The sequence below is a fragment of the Gobio gobio genome (genome assembly GCF_949357685.1).
Source record: "Gobio gobio genome assembly, chromosome: 20".
NCBI lineage: Eukaryota > Metazoa > Chordata > Actinopteri > Cypriniformes > Gobionidae > Gobio > Gobio gobio.
The window spans coordinates 14,703,554-14,726,049 of record NC_137113.1 but is presented as its reverse complement, the minus strand read 5'-3'; the positions used below and the strand labels follow the sequence as shown (position 1 = coordinate 14,726,049).

General features: G+C 38.7%; 1 protein-coding gene across 4 annotated transcripts in view; it reads left to right on the top strand.

Annotated features, from left to right (window-relative positions):
- Positions 1-900: 900 nt before the first annotated feature.
- slc38a10 (solute carrier family 38 member 10) overlaps positions 901-22,496 on the top strand; it is a 34,258-nt gene continuing 12,662 nt past the window's right edge. For 2 of the 4 annotated variants that reach the window (XM_079801422.1, XM_079801420.1), the window contains exons 1-10: positions 901-1,149; positions 2,049-2,265; positions 2,545-2,662; positions 3,238-3,283; positions 3,386-3,479; positions 8,686-8,829; positions 12,838-12,962; positions 17,283-17,385; positions 19,650-19,832; positions 21,546-21,657. In XM_079801422.1, coding sequence (XP_079657548.1) covers positions 2,176-2,265; positions 2,545-2,662; positions 3,238-3,283; positions 3,386-3,479; positions 8,686-8,829; positions 12,838-12,962; positions 17,283-17,385; positions 19,650-19,832; positions 21,546-21,657 — 1,015 coding nt within the window. In that variant the 5' untranslated portion in view covers positions 901-1,149; positions 2,049-2,175. Of the gene's footprint in view, positions 1,150-2,048; positions 2,266-2,544; positions 2,663-3,237; positions 3,284-3,385; positions 3,480-8,685; positions 8,830-9,994; positions 10,120-12,837; positions 12,963-17,282; positions 17,386-19,649; positions 19,833-21,545; positions 21,658-22,496 lie in introns of all 4 variants that reach the window. The other 2 variants (XM_079801423.1, XM_079801421.1) reach the window with 1 other exon arrangement.

Sequence of the window (22,496 nt, the reverse complement as noted above, 5' to 3'; positions counted from 1 at the left end):
GTTTCATCCCCCTTTCCTTGGCTTCCTGAGGAGCCTGTGACTTTGGTGGCTGATGGGAAATTTTGTGCATGCCTGAGCTCACAAAGGCTCTCTTTCAGCCACATGCATGCTTGACCTCTCGCAGTTCATCGCCCCGCTTTGTGCTCCCGTGACCTCGCGCTGACCAGGGGTTTCCCCTGGAGGTCAGCGGTTCAATCGGGTGCCTGTGTCTAATTTCTTGCTGGCTACAGAATCTCTCTCCCCCGCTGCCAAATCTGCCCAGCAATCTGCCCACGGTCTCCCCTTCTGCTGCTTGGGCCTAATTCCAATCTTCAGGGATTAGGTGTGGAGTGACAAGACCCTCCGGCCAATGGGCTGACTTGTCAGTCAGGTTCGAAGGCCAGTGGTACACAATAGCCAGACTTTTCCTGTCTCCTACCGAAAACCAGCCCCCCTAAAACAACACACTAAAATCCCCTCCCAGGAGAGCATATGCCTGACTGGGGCACGCTGGTCCCAACCTCTCTCCTCCACACACACTAGCAACAGAAAAGAAGCCTCTGTTGCCCGGATTCCGCGGAGCTCCTGTTGCAGATCAACATCCCTTGTTCCTGTTTCCCTTTCCTGCTCAAATCTCTGTCCAAATGAAACAACACCGTGTTTCGTCTGTGTAGGTGCTGTTGACAGACAGAGCCATTGATGTGATCTCTCTGCATGCATAAAACCTACACAGCGTGTCAAAGTAAAGCATTGCGGGACTCAAATATATTGCAGGTGTTGGTTACTTTGAAAACAAAACGAACAAACCGTCAACTTCCAATTTCAGCTATATTTGTCAAATGAAAGTGAAATTTAACTCATCGTGGCATGCTGTGACGCTGTAGGGTGCATGTTATTCCACTCCTGGCCACTGGAGGCAGCAGGGCGCACTAGTGTCTTTGGTAACGCCACACACTGGCAGAACTGCGCGTACTTCCTGGTTACAGATAGGGGGAAACTAGATTTTTTTTTCCTATTTCGGGAAATATCTTCCTAAATATTTGTTGAATCTCCTGTAACGTTATAAAGACGGCATAAACATCAACGGACGTTTATTAATACTCGTTTTAAAACAGTCATGAACCGATGGAGACTTAGAAATGAATGACTGATGGGAAAAGTGTGGACGTGGTATGTAAACAAACTTTTTTATAACCTCCGCAGTCCTGAGATGGGAAACTTTATAAACTGTCAATGTGGCTAGTTATGAGAAATGTTAACAGTTGCAGTATAAATAGCATATTAAATTGGCAAATTAGATATGCAGTAAGTGTACAACTAGGATTCAGTGTTATACATACTGTCACAAGAACTCTAATATTAATCAGATATTGATGTTTATTTTCGCCAGTGATTCACGATAAAAGCAAACACTACTTATTTTCTGTCTACTCTATTCAAACATGCTGCCACTTGTAATTTTATTGTAAACTCACCCCCCAAAAATCTTCCCACAAATGACCAATTAACATGTTCTATGAGTTTAAAAGTGCTCGAAGTGCTTCTGACAACAACACAACTGTTGCCATATGGCAAGAAAACCAAAAACACATTTGACAACTACACTTGCTGTTTGCAATCAGTGCAGCAATTAGTGAAATGCCCTTGTTAATGCTTTCAAGGAATCAGGTTAGTTGAATATGTCTGTAGATCAACAATAGAAAAATGTATTCAATTTATTCCAGGTGTTATTGTGATGAGCTGCTTTTCTTTAGCATTCAAGGAAATCTTCTATTATCAATCTAAATATAGCATCTGTTCTATATTTCAGAGTTTATTTGGAGTTGGTTATGAGTATATATATTTGTATATGCTTTGATTTGCATTTATTACTGTATTTCAGAAGGATAAAAACAAATTATGAATTAATAAATAATTGTTGAAAATGATGTGTATATTGCTGTTTTGTATTAACCTGTATATTCCTCTTCATTTACAAAGCATAACACAAGAAAATCAAAAACAAAAATCCCTCAATTTCTGTAAGGTGTGATAATGTTGATGTTTTTTGTTTTCTTCTGTCTCCACAGAGCATCATAGAGTTAAAGGACGTCTGTGACATCTGTGTCAACCCACTTATCTCCGTTAAACCTTAAGCCAGTGTAGAAGCACCACACCCGTCTGGACGTTTGAGATCTCAGCTGTCCAAGAGCCAAAATGACTGCGTCAAATTGGGGTCTGATCATGAACGTTGTAAACAGCATTGTGGGTGTGAGTGTCTTGACGATGCCCTTCTGCTTCAAACAGGTAAGCACACAGTTAAAGGGGCTATGGGAAAGTGTGCTGTGCAGTTTTGTGTGCTAATAGGAGGATATGTTGAAGTGTGCCATATGCAGTAAGAGTTTCCTGAGTGAATGGAGTGAATCAGAAATTGATAAGCTGCGATTTTAGTTTGTCCACATTATTTTGTATCATTAGTACAAGAATCAGTGTACACAAGTGACTTTGATTTTAAAAATGTAGGACATGTGTTCTGTTCATCTATTACTTTTTATAGAATTTTTTTCTTTTTCATTCTCTCTGCAGTGTGGAATTGTGTTGGGCACATTGTTGTTGTTCTTCTGTTCGTGGATGACTCACCAGTCCTGCATGTTTCTAGTCCACTCAGCCAGTAACACCAAACGCAGGACTTATGCTGGACTAGGTGAGAGTGGCCAAAAGCATAAAACACACAGAGGTTGCACTCATTTTCCATCATTCACAGAGTTTTAAAGTGTCCTGCTTCTGGATTACCGTGAAATAATTAACTCAATTCAATTCCTATTTATTTTGTATAGCGCTTTTCACAATACATTTAGTTTCAAAGCAGCTTTATAGAAAAATTCATGTTTCTACATTACAATTTAGAGTAATCTGTTATCAGAGGTGACTGTGTCAAAATAATGTCCATATGTCAAAAATGTACAGTTCTAAGATAATACAAATCATGCCGTTACTATAGCTAATATCATGTGTTAATTTATTAAGTTATAACAAGTTGTGATCATAATGATTACAATATATAGAAAATCTGTCAAGGGTTGCGTTTGTTATATTGATCATTAAATCAGGTGACCAGATTGCAAGATAACAACATCTGTTGTATTTTTCTCATTACGAGTAAGCAAAATAAAAAGCAAAAGCCAAGAACTTTTTCAAGACACTTGCAAGAAGCTTCCTTTTTTGGTTTTGGTGCTGAAATCTGTCAACGTTTTTTTCTCTATATCTCTACCTTCCCAGCTTTTCATGCTTATGGAAAACCAGGCAAAGCACTTGTGGAATTGAGGTAAGATGCCTTTGTAGGGATTTCACTTTTTTAGCTTCGACCTCATGAATGAAATAAGCTTTTATTGCTTGTATTTTCTACTTACATTCTCTTTCTTTTCAGCATGATTGGACTCATGCTGGGGACATGCATTGCTTTCTATGTCGTGATCGCAGATCTGGGGTCCAACTTCTTTGCTCAGCTGCTTGGGCTGCAGGTAAGAAATAACGTTCCAACTTTTAGGATGTCACATGGATAACATTGGGTAATCTCCTGCTGTTACTCCAACATATTTTTTCCAAATCGATTAATTGTTGATATGCAGTTCCCAGAACTGATCATTGCCCTTGTTCATAAACGTACTGTACTGATAAAATCAAAGGCCCGTATCTTTAAAGAGTGCTGAGCTACAAAGGAAAAAAAAAACTTCATAGACTTTTTATCACTGTAGAGTAGATTAGATTACAGTTTCTGTGTGAAAATGAATGTTTTTATCACACCTGAATTGAGAAATATTACTGGCCATAAATATTTCTTACTAGTTGTTAATATATACACGCACACACACACCGATCAGGCATAACATTATGAACACTGACAGGTGAAGTGAAAAACACTGATTATCTCTTCAACACAGCACCTGTTAGTGCGTGGGATATATTCTTTTAGATTATGATTATCTTTTAGATAAGATTATTTTTTATATATATATTATATATTATAATATTATACATATACATATATACAGAGTCAAGCCCGGAATTATTCATACCCTTGGTAAATATGACCAAAGAAGGCTGTGAAAATAAATCTGCTTTGTTAATCCTTTTGATCTTTTGTTTTAAAAATGTATACAATTCTAATCTTTCATTGGACAATAAGAATTTTAAATGGGGGTAAAATCTTATTATGAAATAAATGTTTTTCTCTAATACACATCGCTCACAATTAATCATATCTTTTTATTCAATACTTTTTGCAACCTCTTTTTGCCAAGATAACAGCCCTGAGTCTTCTTCTATAATGCCTGATGAGTTTGGAGAACACCTGACAAAAGATCGAAGACCATTCCTCCTTACAGAATCTCTCCAGATCCTTCAGATCCCCAGATCCATGTTGGTGCTTCTTCTCTTCAGTTCACCCCACTCATCTTCTATAGTGTTAAGTTCAAGGACTGGGATGGCCATGGCAGAAACTTGGTTTTGTACTCGGTGACACATTTTTGTGTTGATTTTGTGTTTTGGATCACTGTCCTGTTGGAAGATCCAACCTTGGCCCATTATAAGATTTCGAGCTGGGACAGTCAGGTTTAAATTTTTTATCTGTTGGTATTTGCTATAATCCATGATACCATGTATCTGAACAAAATGTCCAGGATCTGTGGAAGAAAGATAGGCTCACAACATAAAAAATACAGCAGAGTATTTCATTTTACACATGGGGTACTTTTTTATCCCTGTGTGCACCAAACCCATCTTGAGTGTTTGCTGACAAAAAGCTATTCTTTTTCTCATCTGACCTCAGAACGTTTGAAAAGTAACTGACTCTACTGGAACTTTATCTTTAATGTTGTAGGCCTATCTTTCTTCCACAGACCCTGGCCATTTTGTTCAGATACATGGTATCATGGATTCTAGCAAATACCAACAGATAAAAAATTAAAACCTGAATGTCTCAGCTAGAAATCTTATAATGGGCCAAGGTTGGATCTTCCAACAGGACAGTGATCCAAAACAAACATCAAAATCAACACAAAAATGTGTCACCGAGTACAAAACCAAGTTTCTGCCTTGGCCATCCCAGTCCCTGAACTTAACACTATAGAAGATGAGTGGGGTGAACTGAAGAGAAGAAGCACCAACATGGATCTGGGGATCTGAAGGATCTGGAGAGATTCTGTAAGGAGGAATGGTCTCTGGTCTCTTGTCAGGTGTTCTCCAAACTCATCAGGCATTATAGAAGAAGACTCAGGGCTGTTATCTTGGCAAAAAGAGGTTGCAAAAAGTATCGAATAAAAGGGTATGATTAATTGTGAGCAATGTGTATGAGAGAAAAACATTTATTTCATAATAAGATTTTACCCCCATTTAAAATTCTTATTCTCCATTGACAGATTAGAATTTTATAATTTTTTAAACAAAAGATCAAAAGGTTTAACAACGCAGATTTATTTTCACAGCCTTCTTTGGTCATATTTACCAAGGGTATGAATAATTTCGGGCTTGACTGTATATATATATATACATTATATTGCCAAATGTTTTAGGACGCCTGCCTTTACATGTACATGAACTTCAATGACATCCCATTCTTAATCTGTAGGGTTTAATTTAGCTTCAAATCTCACAAGGAGTTTGTAGGCCGTGCTCTGCATACATTCAATTTCCCAACACAATTATACTCTTTTCAAGGTCTAACTACAACATTACTGCAGGTTGAATAATTCTGATTGGCTAAGTGAAAATAGATAGTCATAGTAACGTTCCATACATCGGCTCATAGGCAGAAGCATATCTCCATCGATCAAACTGCTGACGCTGGAACCCCGGAATTAGGCCTGTTGTGACCTTCCAGGTCATGAATAGGCGCCAACAGGTCTCAAGCAGAATGCCAGTTAGACACCAATGCTGATCTGTTAAAGACAGACTAACACACACAAACACATGGATCCACCAGGCACACAGCTACTTCAAGATTGAAATTGGTCACGCACTAGCTCTGACCAGAAACTTTCCAAAACATACTGATATCATGTTTTTACTCTCAAAAAGAGGTACAGACACTATTCATATTATTCTCTAGTGATGGAAGATGCAAAGAAAAATAAAAGATTATAAATATAAAATTAATAAAATATAATATAAAATAAATATAAATAAAAGCATATAATTCTGTAACTCTTGTGTAACAGTAAAAAGGAATGAAACAAATGAAAGACAAATCTATATTTCTTCTCTGGAAGCCGGGCTGAATGAGTAAGCACTGTTACTGCACTCCTAGCCGTTGCCAGACCCTCAGTCACTCCTCAGAGACCAAATACAGACATTAGAGAACATGAAAAGAGTAATAAACAATCAAACGGTAGTTTCATTGATTAAATATAATATCATAAACTAGAAGAAATAATTTTATGTAGGACGATAAATATTGATTAAGACTTTGATTATAAATCACGCATTAGGGTGTACACTATATTGCCAGAAGTGTTGGGACACCCCTCCAAAGCACCCAGGCATGCAGACTGCTTCTACAAACATTTGTGAAAGAAAGCGCTGAATGCAGTGGTGTAAAGCACGCCGCCACTGGACTCCTAGAGCAGTGGAGAAGTGTTCTCTGGAGTGACGAATCACGCTTCTCTGTTTGGCAATCTAATGGATGAGTCTGGGATTAATGGTTGCCAGGATAACGGTACTTGCCTGACTGCATTGTGCCAAGTGTAAAGTTTGGTGGAGGGGGGATTATGGTTTGGGTTGTTTTTTAGGGGTTGAGCTTGGCCCCTTAGTTCCATTGAAAGGAACTCTTAATGCTTCAACATACAAAGACATTTTGGACAATTTCATGTTTGGGGATGGCCCCTTCCTGTTCCAACATGACTGCGCACCAGTGCACAAAGCAAGGTCCATAAAGACATGGATGAGCGAGTTTGGTGTGGAGGAACTTGACTGGCCTGACCTCAACCCGATAGAACACCTTTGGGATGAATTAGAGCAGAGACTGCGAGCCAGGCCTTCTCGTCCAACATCAGTGCCTGACCTCACAAATGCGCTTCTAGAAGAATGGTCAAAAATTCCCCAAAACACACTCCTAAACCTTGTGGAAAGCGTTCCCAGAAGAGTTGAGGCTGTTATAGCTACAAAAGGTGGGCAGACTGACTTCATATTAAACCCTACAGATTAAGAATGGGATGTCATTAAAGTTCATGTGCATGTAAAGGCAGGCGTCCCAAAACATTTGGCAATATAGTATGTGTATATATATATATATATATATATATATATATATATATATATATATATATATATATATGTAAATGTGATATACATATATACACTCACCTAAAGGATTATTAGGAACACCTGTTCAATTTCTCATTAATGCAATTATCTAATCAACCAATCACATGGCAGTTGCTTCAATGCATTTAGGGGTGTGGTCCTGGTCAAGACAAACTCCAAACTGAATGTCAGAACGGGAAAGAAAGGTGATTTAAGCAATTTTGAGCGTTGCATGGTTGTTTGTGCCAGACGGGCCAGTCTGAGTATTTCACAATCTGCTCAGTTACTGGGATTTTCACGCACAACCATTTCTAGGGTTTACAAAGAATGGTGTGAAAAGGGAAAAACATCCAGTATGCGGCAGTCCTGTGGGCGAAAATGCCTTGTTGATGCTAGAGGTCAGAGGAAAATGGGCCGACTAATTCAAGCCGATAGAAGAGCAACTTTGACTGAAATAACCACTCGTTACAACCGAGGTATGCAGCAAAGCATTTGTGAAGCCACAACACGCACAACCTTGAGGCTAATGGGCTACAACAGCAGAAGACCCCACCGGGTACCACTCATCTCCACTACAAATAGGAAAAAGAGGCTATAATTTGCACGAGCTCACCAAAATTGGACAGTTGAAGACTGGAAACATGTTGCCTGGTCAGAATTTGGCGTAAACAGAATGAGAACATGGATCCATCGTGCCTTTTTACCACTGTGCAGGCTGGTGGTGGTGGTGTAATGGTGTGGGGGATGTTTTCTTGGCACACTATAGGCCCCTTAATGCCAATTGGGCATCGTTTAAATGCCATGGCCTAGTGAGCATTGTTTCTGACCATGTCCATCCCTTTATGACCACCGTTTACCCATCCTCTGATGGCTACTTCCAGCAGGATAATGCACCATGTCACAAAGCTCGAATCATTTCAAATTGGTTTCTTGAACATGACAATGAGTTCACTGTACTAAAATGGCCCCCACAGTCACCAGATCTCAACCCAATAGAGCATCTTTGGGATGTGGTGGAATGGGAGCTTCGTGCCCTGGATGTGCATCCCACAAATTTCCATCAACTGCAAGATGCTATCCTATCAATATGGGCCAACATTTGTAAAGAATGCTTTCAGCACCTTGTTGAATCAATGCCACGTAGAATTAAGGCAGTTCTGAAGGCGAAAGGGGGTCAAACACAGTATTAGTATGGTGTTCCTAATAATCCTTTAGGTGAGTGTGTGTATATATATATATATATATATATATATATATTGACTTTATATCGGCCACCCAGCTTTCTAAGGTATCGGCGTTGGCCATAAAAAAAAAATATTGGCCGACCACTAGTAATAACAAATAGATACACAAATAGACATAAATATTCTTTTTTTTGTTTTGTTGCCCTGAATTTGCCAGTAACTTCTTTTCTTTTTGCTCTTTCAGGTGACACGTAGTTTCCGTATCGTGTTACTGATCTCAGTCTCGCTACTAGTTGTACTACCCCTCAGCTTGCAGAGAAACATGATGTCATCCATCCAGTCGTTCTCAGCCATGGCGCTGATGTTCTACACACTCTTCATGTTCACGGTGAGTCGTTCCCCTTTCCACCGTTCCAAACTCCAACCCTGTAAAATGTAAGACAGCATTGGAATTAGGAAGTAAAGGAGTTGAATATTTAATTAAATGATATAAAAATGTGTTTTGTAAAGTGCAAGGGTGCACTTCAACATGACTTTCAAATACTTCAAATTACATCTACACATTAAGCTTGCTTTTGAAAGTCACTTCAATGATGTAGTGTATTAAGTATGTGTGGAATTCATTCATAGATTTTTTTTTAAATTAAATGTGCCAATTTCTGTCTCTTTTGACAAGTGTAATATGGCGATTAGCTGATTTTTGTGAATACAATGTGAATATGCATCACCATAGCAGCAGGACTGTGGATTCTTCAGAAGGTTAAAAGTGAAGCATAAGCTCTTAAAGAACTAAATAGTCAAAGTATTGAACTAAAGAGAACCATCACAGAACATCATAAAATTCTCTATTAAGGAAAGATGTTGAATACGGTGGAGAACAGTTTTTAAAGTTACAGTTTTCGAGTTATATACAGTGGGTGGGAAATTGCTGAGATTGTACTGACATTGTGGAATTTAACCTGTAAGTTTTAGGATTTTGAGAAAATGTAAAACAAAGAAGCGCTAAATGAATAAGATTCTGCATTCTAGGTTAGTAATTAAATGTGATATTGATCATAAATTATTTTATTGATCTCAAATGGGATATTGATACATCTTTTTGTAAAGAAGGTCAGGTGTTCTTTCTTCCATTGAAGCAAAAAAATGCTTGAAGTTCAGTTTTATACAAGTTTTCATTTGGATTATGTTTATATCGTAATGATTAAATGACAAAAAAGCATTTTTCTCAGAACATGGAAGCAGTTTTACTAATGGTCCTGCTTTTTGACCCAACTTTATATAATCTGTTCTGAATATTTTATAACATTGACATTACAAACATGGATGTTCCTGGAGATTCTTTAGTCTATTGCATCACATTGTAATTACCTCTATAGTTTATATACCATTTGTCCAGCTCCACGGGGCGTTTTTGTCCCCCCAACCCAAATTATTAGTCTAGCATTTAACCATCTATGTGTCTTCCCTCTGCCCCATCTGAACCGCTGCCCCGCCCCCATTCCTGATGCTGACTTCTGACTGACCATCTGATGCTCTGACTCGCCGGCCTATAGATAGTGTTGTCGTCTCTGCGTTACGGAATAATCAGTGGCTCCTGGGTGGAGCAAGTACATCTGTGGCGCTTCAAGGGTGTCATACAGTGTCTGCCAATTATCGCCACCACCTTCTGCTGCCACCCGTAAGTAATCCGCCCCGGAGAACGGACCCCGCACCACTGCCATGGATTCAGCTACATTCCCCAAAATCCCCTTCCTTCCTCTGTCCACCTTCATCCAACCCAAAGCTCTGTTTGTCGGTGCTATCTGGTTCAGGGTATTTTTGTGTGTCTGAGTTTATGAGGTTATTGCGTCTGTGGCAGAATTCATATGTATTGTGGGTTGTCAGAGTTGTCTTGACTCTTTGGTGTCCCCTGATATATTCCCGCTAGAATTATACCCTACGTCTGGGTAAGCAGATCTGATAGGGTTGGGATTGGTGGTGATTCTGATGGTTACACGGGCTGGCGCTATTGATTTTGAAAGAGGTGAGTTGCTGCAAATGTTTCCTGCAAACGTGTGCAGCAATCAGATTTTATCCTTCAAGATTCTAGAAAGTTTTGCTGTCCTTCAGAGATAAACTGGCATTGAAAATCATGCATGGACGTTGATCAGTACGATTTGTTCAAGATGACTTTTCCCCCTTTAGTTGGCAAATTATTCATTTGTTTCTCCCCTTAAAGAATTGTTCACTCAAAAATTTAAATTCTATCATGATTTACTCACCATAATGTTGTTCTAAACCGGTTTTCTTTCTTCCAAAAAAGTGACAGTAGACCTCAAAAAAATCATATTTCCAAAAAATGTTATTCTGTTCACCAATGTATCGCACCAGAAAACCAGAAATTTCCACAAAAAATATGTAGTACAACTGTTTTAACCTTGATAATATGAAATGTTTCCTGAGAGCCAAATCAGCATATTAGAATGATTTCTGAAGGATCATGTGACACTTAAGACTAGGGATGGGCAACAGTGGTCGAGTAATCGAGTACTCGAACGTGACAGCGATCATCGATCATGAGAACGATGATCGCCCTGAAAAAAAAAAATATTTGTCTCTTTTTTATTGGTTATTGCGTCGTTTTGCGCGGTACCGGAGGTCTGATTGGTTAGCGTTTTACAGCACGCCTCCAGACCGCGGCGAAATAAAGTGAAACTGAGGCGTGCACTGCAGTGATGTCTGGAATCACTGATCATTGAATGGTTAGTGCAAGATGTGCAGCGCCAATCTGTCATAGCCTATAGCATTATAATGAGAACACCGTGGAAAATGCTGTAAATGATCTGTGCTTAGTTCCCCGTGTATCAGCTGATCCACAGAGAAACTAGCGAGAACACTCAGACTAGCGCGTGAAGTTCATGTGCGCATTCGCGTCCTTTTCTGCAGATGCACGTTGTAAGATTACTTTTATGTTTTCTATATCTGATTAATCTCATATAAAACGCGTTTGGTTGAGCTTAATAAGCTAGCAAAGCGCTGCCGTTATACCGGCTGTTCATTCTCTTCAGTTTCAGCTCAAATGCATTAATGCTATTTCAGATAGGCTATTTCTTTCTCAGAATCATTGACATTAGTAATGCAGCACTGCTATACTGTTCTCGTATTTTTTAACAGTAGACCTAGTTTATTTAAAGATGTTTTTCGTTATGAGTTTGAAAACGCGCAGTGATGTCTGTAAACGCTTCGATCATGAATAATACAATTAAGTGCATGATGTGCAGAGTCAATCTGTCAAAGCATTATAATGAGAACACGATTTTAATAAAATGTTGTTTCTGTGTGCTTTCGTTGTCCGTGTATCAGTGTTGTTAAGGGAAGAGCACATTCAAAATGTTCCGTTTCAAACCCTTCGCCTGTAAAATCTAGCACGCTGAAGTTCACGTGCGCATTCACGTCCTTTTGTGTTGATTAATGTTGTAATAGGTTCATAATAATCTTCATATTAATATTGATATAGGGTGCGTTTGGTTGAGTTTATTAACCAGCTAGCAAGCTCTGCAGGGTGGTGTTATTTCACAGTTTCAGCTCAAAGGCAATTCTCGATACTGATTTGGTTATTTGAGACGGTCATTTTATAAAGATGTTTCTTTTTCAAAGACATTTATGCATCATAATCTAGCAGTTATTTTTTGTTTTATATGTTCATGTTTTCATATACCTGTTTTCATGTCACGTTTGTATTTGTCAACAACCATCTTCATAACAGTTTTCATTAACTCAATGACGGACATGCCCCGCCCCCTGCACATGCCCCGCCCCCAATTACTCGAGTACTCGTTTTTGAGACCTATCGATGATCGAAATGAGAAATTGACAAAAATGCCCATCCCTACTTAAGACTGCTTCTAAAAATTCAGCTTTGCCATCACAGGAATAAATTACATTATATTAATAGAAAGCAAATTGTAATACTATTTCACAATATTGCTGCTTACTTTATCTTTGAGCAAATAAATGTAGCCTTGTTGAGCATAAGAAACTTTTGAGTAGTGGAGTTTCAAAAGACTTGACAAAAATAGGTAACTTTTTGTGTCTTTTTTTTTACTAAGCTTGAAAATGAAATGGGCAAATTGCATTGAAAAGAGTGACTAGCACATTGTCCATAATTTCTCATTTTGTGTTCCACGCCAAAATAACGTCATACTGGTTTGGAACGACATGAGAGTGAGTAGATGGCAGAATTTTCATTTCGGGGTGAAGTCTTTAAATCTCTTTAAACGGATTATAGGGTCTCCTTGCACTCTTCATAGTCAGTCTAAGGGTTTTATCACAGCATCATCACTGCCCTCCTCGTCTTTTTCTCTCTCCCTTCTTTATGGGATGTTCTGTAACCCTCCTGCTCTCCCCTCCACCACAGATGGTGCTCTCCTCCTTCAAACACGGCCTCCTCAGTGGCCAGTGGCTGAACAAGGTCATTTACGTTCGGTGGGACGGCGTCTTTCGCTGCATCCCTATCTGTGGCATGGCATTTGCCTGTCAGTCGTAAGTACTCCCCAATCCTCGCACTGCCTCTCCCCCTCCTTTCTGTCGCCTCAATTAGGCTTAATGTAAGGCTCCATTTTCATGGTGCAAAAGGACATTCAAGAGCCGATGCACCTGTGTTTGCTCTGAGAAAATGGACCTTTGAAACTGCTTAGCTTGTAATAACTATATTCTTAATCAAATATCAGAGAAATTATGTGGCTCTAATCTGCGTGGAATGCCTTCATTTTAAAGTTTTTACCCTATTCTTAACACTAACTCTGTTACTTAATGGCATAGTTGACCCAAAAATGAAAAATCTGTCATGTCGTTCCAAACCTGTATGACATTCTTTATTTCATAGAGGAAGAGACCAACATTTAAGTTTTTGTTCACTCTTTGCTTCTGCCATAGCTTTTAAATCTCTTTCGCACATGCACATAATGAAAACTAAAAGAAAGGAAGAAAGCCATACAGGTTTGGAACGACGTTTGAGTGAGTAATGGCAGAATGCATTTCAGTTATGAGTGAACTATTGCTAACCATGAAAGGCCTTTTTCCCTTTTTAACGTGTTTGAATAGCTTCGGTTTTCTTTGCAATAAAAGACTGACCCGTCTTGATTTATTTTGTTAGTTGGCAACTTGTGTCACATCTGCATACAGTTGAATCATTAGTGCATTTTGATACAAGCATAAATAATTCATAAATATGGAATGATGAGTTTTTGCAGCTTATCATAGTTCATTCATAAAGAGCTCACCGTGACCGGATCTTCCCCTGATGAGTTCAACCTCTGTGCACTGTTGAAACTCTGATATGTTGTGGGAGTACCGTGAACTAATGTTGAGATCATAGTTAACATTGTTACGGCTCTTTGATACTGCTGGGAGACATTTGTCCAGTGTTTATTCACTTCGATAAGAATTTGTGTTCTTTTTCTCCATCTTGAACTAATTTCATGTCTCTATTCTTTCCTTTTCGCTATTTCAAATATACTAACCATGCAGGGGGCATTGGTAATCTCACTGTTTACCAGGTCAGGTGTTCTCAATTTTAGGCATTTCCTCACTTCTTTCTGTTTTTCATGTTTCACAACATTACACCATTCACCAGTGTCCATTCATCTTCCACTCCCAGTTCTTTTAGCTCTTCTTTTCTCTTTTTTCAATTTGTATTTTGTAGATCATTCTTACTGTAGTTTTTTTATATCCACCTCATATTCAATAATCTCTACAATACACATATGAATATCATAATTTTTACCTGTCTAATATTGTCTGTCAAATTGATGTAAAAAAAAAAAAACATCCAGGTGTGTGTTAATAAAGTATATTAATGTCATAATTTTCCTACATAGTTTATATTTAAACGTAATGCATGCACTATTGTTACAAAGTTTGGGGTCTGCAAGATTTAAAAAATTTTTTTTTTAGAAAAAAATGCTGTCCAAAAATAGCGATTTGTGAAAAAAAACAGTAACTTTTTATTAATACATATCGCTCATATATAATCCTATACATATAAGGTTCCTTCTGTTATCTTTAACATGATGCATGTTTGTGTGTGTCTTGGCATTTATGTGTTTGGAAGTGAATAGAATTGAGGTGTCTTAAGTATGCGGATGCCAGCACAAATGTGTTTGTGTGTGTGTGTGTGTGTGTGTGTGTTTGAGAGTGAGGGTGTTGGGGTGGAGGAGGTGTCAGTGTTGGATTCTGGTGTGGATGAGGTAATGCGGTTCTTGAGGCTGACTGTGACTCTCCCTTTACACACACACGCACACACTCGCACACACACACACTCGCACTCTTTCTCTGGGTGATGAGTGATATTTGGCTGTGACTTCTTGGCCAGCATTGACATACAATGCCACTTACACCCGATCATTAGAAGAGCGAGACGGCGCTACATGACCTCTGATCCGACCACAAACAGTTCCTGTCATCGCCTACGTTTACCCATCCATTTACATTTATTACTTTAGTACATTTAGTACGAGCTCTGTTTGATGCCAAATTGAGTCGTTAGAGAAAAGTTGACCTGGTTGCTCTTTTGACTAAGAGAAGAGATACTGTTCATTGTAGAGCAGCATTCTGGGTCCACTGGCGCCCTTATACGACTCCTGCTTAATGTGTAAATGCCACTGTAATGTGTAAACACCATAATGGTGTTATTCCTATCGTAAAGTTGTCATGTCAGCTTACACAGCATCAAGTCATAGATTCACAGCTTTAGGTGTTATGACGGGATCATTTTAGCAGTATTACGAAATAATTACTGTGTCAACACTTGGTAGAGGTGTAGAGAAATTGCAGTTGGACTGGAGCATCACCGATCTTCCCCCTTCACACACACTGTAATTTCATCAGGAATGGCTTTTCTGTGGTCTTTTCTCTCCATCTTAACACACTGAATTGTATATATATATATTATTCAGTTTGAACTCTATTAGCAACATGAAAGATATTGTGAAAAAAGCAGTACTGTAGGAAGGATCTGAAAGAAATTGCGAATCACGTGTTGTGCATCTCGTTGTCATGAGACTCAATATGTCACTGGTTTTCTGTCAGTTGTATATGAGAATCAACCATTGGCTGTTAAATGGTGTTAGTTAATAAGTATTTCCTAGGAGAAACAAAGGGAGCATTTACTGGCCTTAAAAGACAAATCCTCAATCATGCCACATTCAGATCATAGACGTTTATTATTAATATATTTTAAAATGAAATGATGTATTATTGTGATTGCAAAGCTGAATTACCCTTTTCTTCAGTGATCCTTCAGAAATCATTATAATATGCTGATTTGGTGCTCGAGAAACGTATTATAATTGTTAAAAACAGTATATTTTAGTGGAAACCATGACACACTTTTTCAGGATTCTCTGATCATTATAAAGTAAAAAAAACTAAACAAAAACAGCATTTATTTTAAATAGAAATCTTTTGTAACATTATAAATGTCTTTACTGGCACATTTGATCAGTTGAATAAAAGTATTTATTTCTCCCTTTTAAAAAGTCAATGGGAATCTCAAAAAGTTTGAATGGAAAATGAAAGTTTGAGCAATGTCAAAACAGTGCTGTGTTGCAAATACTGTAATGAATACATGAATGCATACAATGCGTAAAATGTGTAAGTCTATATAGATGTCTCTCTCTCCTCCTCCTCTGGTATTTATTGCGAGAGCGTTTCTGCTACGAGACAGACTGGCCTTTGGTGTGAGATCAGGCGTTGGCTTAAAAAGCCCAGAACGTGGTACTGTATATCCCAATAAAAGCAGGAATGGTCTCCGACTGTGTCTACGAGAGTTGTGAGTGGGCTAAGAGCAAGAGAGCCCGGACAAAAGCACATACTGCCAGGAAATTTTATAACATGCTAAAGTCTGACTAGCACTTGTCGATAATATATAGCCGTTGTAAATTCCCCATTTAATGTTTTGCTGGCGTCTGGTTTTATTGGTTGTTCTGATGACAGACATGGATTTTTTGTCTGCTCTTTTTGTAGCTGTTTTTTGTTTCTCTGTGATACTGAACCCTTTATCAGTGCTCGTTTCATCCAATTCAGCTCTCCCTCCTTCCCACCCTCCCTCCATTTTGTCTTTTGTATGTCTGAAATGAGTGATGGCCTTTCTATATTAAATTCCTGCTTCGCTTGCTCTCTTGCATGTTTGTCTCTAGAGCTCAAATGCACAGTTCAGTATGTCCTTATGCTAAATAATGATCATACTGACTGGTCAGTTTGAGTTAACCCATAAATAAGCATATATGTGATTTCACATAATGTTATATTTTGTCATAACTGTACTATAAATCTGATTGCAAAAATTGTGCATCTGTTATAATAATGTGTCCTTTAGTGTTGTGATATTTTAAAGGAATCTTTGGGTTTGATGCAAGAATGTATGTGTGACATGCTGTCGATTACCCCATGGTGTCCCTCAGTAAATCATGTTTACTTTAAGCTTGTGGGATCAGTCCATTTAAAACTGGTAGATCCCATAACATTCACATGATATGTGCAAAGACACAAGAAACTTCAAACATAAAGAACTTGGATGTTTAAGTCATTTCAACTTTAAGTCATTTCATTTCAACTCATTTCAAAAATGAATTGAATCGTGTATAACTTATAAAGAATGTGGAAATGGCTTAACTTATTGTGACGAGTTAAAGCAATATAAAAACACTTTGTCATAACTTATTGATCATATAACTTTTTTTGATCTGCTAGTGATTTTATGTCTGTGGTAATCAACAGTATGTCATAGTCTTAACCTGTATTGACCCACTTCAAAGTATGCATCTCGAACCTGATGAATATAAAACGTTTTTTCTTCCATAGGCAAGTATTACCCACTTACGACAGCCTGGATGAGCCGTCGGTGAAGAGAATGAGCACAATATTCACTTCCTCCCTCAACGTGGTCACCACCTTCTACATCACAGTAAGTGTGTGAGACAGTTCATCCACTGATTACTGATCATCTGTAGTTTGTAGAGGCCGAAACAATAACCTTTTACTTTTTGAGTTTTAACCTTTTCTGGAGTGACCAACTAAATAGCCAATTAATTAGTCCTGATTGTCACTTAAAAGCTTAAATGCATATATTATATAAAGTCTGACTGGTTCTCATTTTAATAGTTGCTTTTTAATTTTCGGACAAATGAGAAGTGCTCGATTTCATGCTTATTATAATCTTACTTCATAAATAATATTAGGAATCAGTAAAAACATACAGATCAGATAGAGGTGTCATATGTTGTTCAGCTGTTGGAAGGGTCTCGACCATAGACAGTAAAAAAAGATGGACGACTTGATGGCGCTGACATCTTCTGCTGATTTGGGACCTGCGTCTGCGCAGTAGAGAGTCGCAATATCACAACTCGCCCACACTCCTGCAGTATCTGTTAGTACAGTTTACTGCAGAACAACTTATGTCGGTGTGAAATAAACAGTTATGGAAATATAGAAATTAAAGCTAAAGCTCCAATCTCCTCCTGGAAAAAGTCATTCGGTGCCTCAGTGACAACTTCTGAACTTGTGTACTTTCTATTCATTAAATACTGAAAAAAATGTATCATGGTTTCCACAAAAATATTAAGTAGCACAACTGTTTTCTACATTGATAATAATATGAAATGTTACTTAAGCAGCAAATCAGCCTTTTAGAATGATTTCTGAAGGATCACGAGACTCTTAAAATATATTAAAATAGAAAACGGTTCTTTTGAATTGTAATATTTTTCAATATTAGTTTAATAGTATTTTTGATCAGATAAATACAGCCTTGGTGAGCATAACAGATTTCTTTCAAAAACATAAAATCTTGCCGACCCCAAACATTTGAACGTGGTGTATAACAAGCATTTTTGTCTGTACAAACTGCAGCAAGTGTATAAAGCTTTGTTGCTCTGTCCTTATTGGCTCCTGGGAGCCTGTGCCCTCAGACACGGGAAATGAGGATTCAAGAATAGGTAGAGTTGCTGTCAGCTCGCATGCTTTCTCTTAGATCCATATCCATCCCCTACAGGTGATTGCCCTTCCCATTTTGTGGGTTTTGGTTTCATACTGATACCCTGGAATATCCTCCCAATTCCCATTTGGAGCTTGGAGGAACAGAAAGAACTCAGACGATGGGGTCAGACCGACTGGCACGTTCCACAATAACCCACATACACTGACACACTCCATCAACATCAAATGCCTTGTCTCTTTTATTCCTTCATAAATATTTTCAGGGCCACTTTGTGTGGAATGTGTTTTAAGACATCGTCAGAATGTTTCTGGTCCCTATTCTCTTCTCTGAATGCCGAAGTATAAATGTTACCTTGAGAGATAATATTGCTCGTGATTTTTTTTACAGTGTTCTTTGTATTCTACTTTTATATTTCATCATCTTTTTCTTTTTTCTCTTTGAACAAAAGCTGAATTGATTCAGGGGAGGGTTTGTAGAATAGAATAGAGAGGGAGTTTTGTGGCAGGCTCAAGGACTTCTGCCTGGTGTTGCTACTGAAGGGAACCTTTTCCTCTGCGGATAGATCAAGGCCAGCAAGGTCGGGAAAGGAGGGAAAGCACTGTTTTGTTTCTCTGTAGAGAGGGCCTTCAGGGGGCCGAGAGGCTTTAAAGACCTTTGAAAAGCAGCTCGCTATTTTTCATCACATAAAAACAATATCATTGCACTGTCGGGAGGGGTTGTGAGGTCATCAAAGAGACGAGGAAAGAGACACGGATCTCTGTTGGGCCGCTTCTGTATAATGCCATAAGTATTAGTCCTGATCATTTCAAGCAGGATCAAGTGACCCCATATGAAATTATATGTTTGCTCAGATGAACCACACACTGAAGTGGAAAGTCAATGTAACAAATCTTCTCCATGCTTGCCTCCGAACAAACATTACTTCAGTATTGAGTTGTCCATCTTTTTAAATTGCAGTGAAATTGGACTTGTGCCAAAATGATCATATATTAATATATCACACAATTATTTATCACACAAGATGCACAAAAGTGTATTGACAAAAAATGTTTTTCTCAACCTCTTTAATCAAATCCTGATGGACAAAACAGAGTCCTGCACTACATTAATTCTTGCCTAATTTTTACTTTGAATTGAAAATGGATCGCATTACTGGATGCTGTTTCATATATATATTTTCTTCTTTCATAAGACTCAAATGATTAACTGTACTTTGTACTGTGTTCCTCCAGGTGGGGTTCTTCGGTTATGTGAGCTTCACAGATAACATTGCTGGGAACGTACTGATGAACTTTCCGTCTAACCTGGTAACGGAGATGATCCGTGTGGGCTTTATGATGTCTGTGGCTGTGGGCTTCCCCATGATGATCCTGCCCTGCAGACAGGCCATCAACACCATGCTATTCGAGCAGCAGGTAACAGTCTTACAAAGACGGGGGTTTTCAGACTTTTTGATGCCATAGACCCCTGATGTTTCCCTTGTGACCGACCACCTTCCTAAAACATAAAGACTTTCGTTTATAAAAATTTGTGCTATCAATCAATTAAAAAACATTAACGAATGAATTGCATATTTTTCTTTAATTAATCACACCTAACATAAAAGTTTTTAATATATTATTTTTATATTGTAATAATTTCACATTTAATCTCCAAATTAATGTAGAAAACAACATAAAGACTGTAGCCTATATATTAAATATTTGTTTATTGGCATTGATATTTTTATGAAAGAAGGCCAATACTGCTACTGAAGTCTCTATGAATATCTTTTCTAATTTTAGCCATTATAGCCATCCAGCATTACAGTATAATTAAAAGCTATCAATTTTAACATGTATTAGGCTTTATATATATATCAGGGCTCAAATGTTTATTTTGGCCCAGTCACACAGTTCGTATTTTACTTGCCCTGTCAAAATGCACAAAAAGTTATTGTTTTTGTTGTGTTTGACCCAGATTTTCAGGTAGGTCTAACAGTGGTATATCTATACAGAAATTGTATAAAACTTATACTAAACCTCCTTGCAGCTTTTAGTTTTTATTTTAGTTTTATTATAGTTTTATTCATATTTATTTTTATTTCAGTTTTAGTTTAGTTTTTATCTATTTATAATTTTAGTGCCTCAACTTAAATTTATTTATTCTCATTTTCGTTTAGTTTTTCAACTTATATTTGTTTTATTTAATTTCAATTAACTGTAATATTTAGTTGTTAGTTAATGATAATAACCCTGCTCAGCCCCCAGTTTGATGGCCCCTGTTCTTCCACAGCACTTCATTGGTTGCTTTCTTTCTGTTTTTATTGCTTTTGTCATTTGAAACCGAACAGTGCAGATTTTTTTTAACCTATTTTGAAGTAGAATTGAGAAAGAACTGTCAAAAGTGATGTGTATTGTGACTGGTTGGACATATCAACAACGACATCCAATTTTGTCCACACCAAATCAACCCACAATATGTATCCCCTTTTTTTAAAATGCCAAAATTCTAGGCCCACATTTAAAATCCTTGCACCGTCTGGACAAACTCAGGTGTCTCCTCCTTACTGATGCACATAAACTGCACCAGCTGCAGAAGTATTTTGCTAAATTTAATGGACTCAATAAAGACTTCATTGAGTCTAACAGATTTACACATGGGTGATGTCAGACCCCAAGTCTGGTCTCAGTCAGCATGCATTTGGCTGCTCTGTCCCTCGGTATGGATCCCTTGAGATTCCTTGAGTCTCCTTCCACTACTCAGACACCAGTGATCCAGCCTCCTCGGACAGCAGACTGCTGGGGCACTGAGAGATTCAAGAGGAAATAAAAGGGGCTGGATTGATGAGAACAGGTCCAGATCTCCTCCATAAAGCAGCCAAGACTTCAGCTCGCTGTCTCACCACCGCTGCCACGCTGAATCAGCTCAAATCACGGCTGGATTCGCGGTCGGGTGAAGGGTTTTATGCTGTCGTTAAATCTGGCATTTTGACAACAGAGCGGAGGGGGGTTTATGAAGCTAGCATGCCAAACCCAATATCCTTACATGCATTTCACTTGTTCAACCATAACAGAGGCTTGGGGAACCACATGTATGTCTGGAATCTATTAACAGGTTTGAGAAGGTTTTTCCTCTGTGTTTTTCAGCAAAAGGATGGCACCTTCGCCGCAGGTGGGTATATGCCACCCCTTCGGTTCAAGAGCATCACTCTTTGCATTGTCTTCGGCACCATGTTGGGGGGCATCCTCATTCCTAATGGTAAGTCTGTTTGTGTGTGCTCACGTTTCTCAAGTTTCACTCTCCCTAATACCGTCATGACATCACACCCCACTTCATCTTCCCTTTTAAAATATCTCTCCGTCAATCACTCCTTATCCTTCCTCTCGGTACCGTCCATTCATTATCAGCGGAACAGGATGATAAAGATGTGTGTTTTAGGCGACGGTGGGGTGGGCCATGTTTTATTCATTCTTCATGGAGATTGGCTGTCGCTGGCACGGGCTCCATTTGGCTCAGTGGGCCCAATTAGACTAATAGAGAGGGGAAGGTGAGACTCGCAGAGACGATTGAATAGGGGAAAGGCATAGCTCTGTCCTCCATGACGGCTCCACTGGCCACCGGCGTGTCCTCGGAGCCACAAATCCAACCATAGGGAAGCAGACATTGCAGGGCATAAATTTGAGTAAAACAATATGGCTGCTCTCAGGATGAAAAACACCCCCTGGGCCCACTGCCCAGCTTTGCAACACAAGGGCAGCATGGAGGAAGGATGGTAGGAGGCAGATAGAGGGATGAGGGGGAGGGGGGGGGGGGGGGGGTGTGATGGAGCGGACTGGGGCGAAAGACTGATGGAGGATGGATGTGGTGATTCAGGAGATGAGATGGTGTAGATTGCCTGTGCCATTTTTTTCTGCTTTAAACTGCCTCTTCATGCTGGGTCTGAATATAGTGCAGGTTGGAATGAATTTTTACACTTAGTTAGATCAGCTTGCTGTTACATTTTAGTTTATATACTAAAGCAATGAGCCATCTAAGGCTGCGCAACAGTTAAAGGGTGGTATATCACTTTCGGTGTGTGTCAAAGTCAATACGTGTAA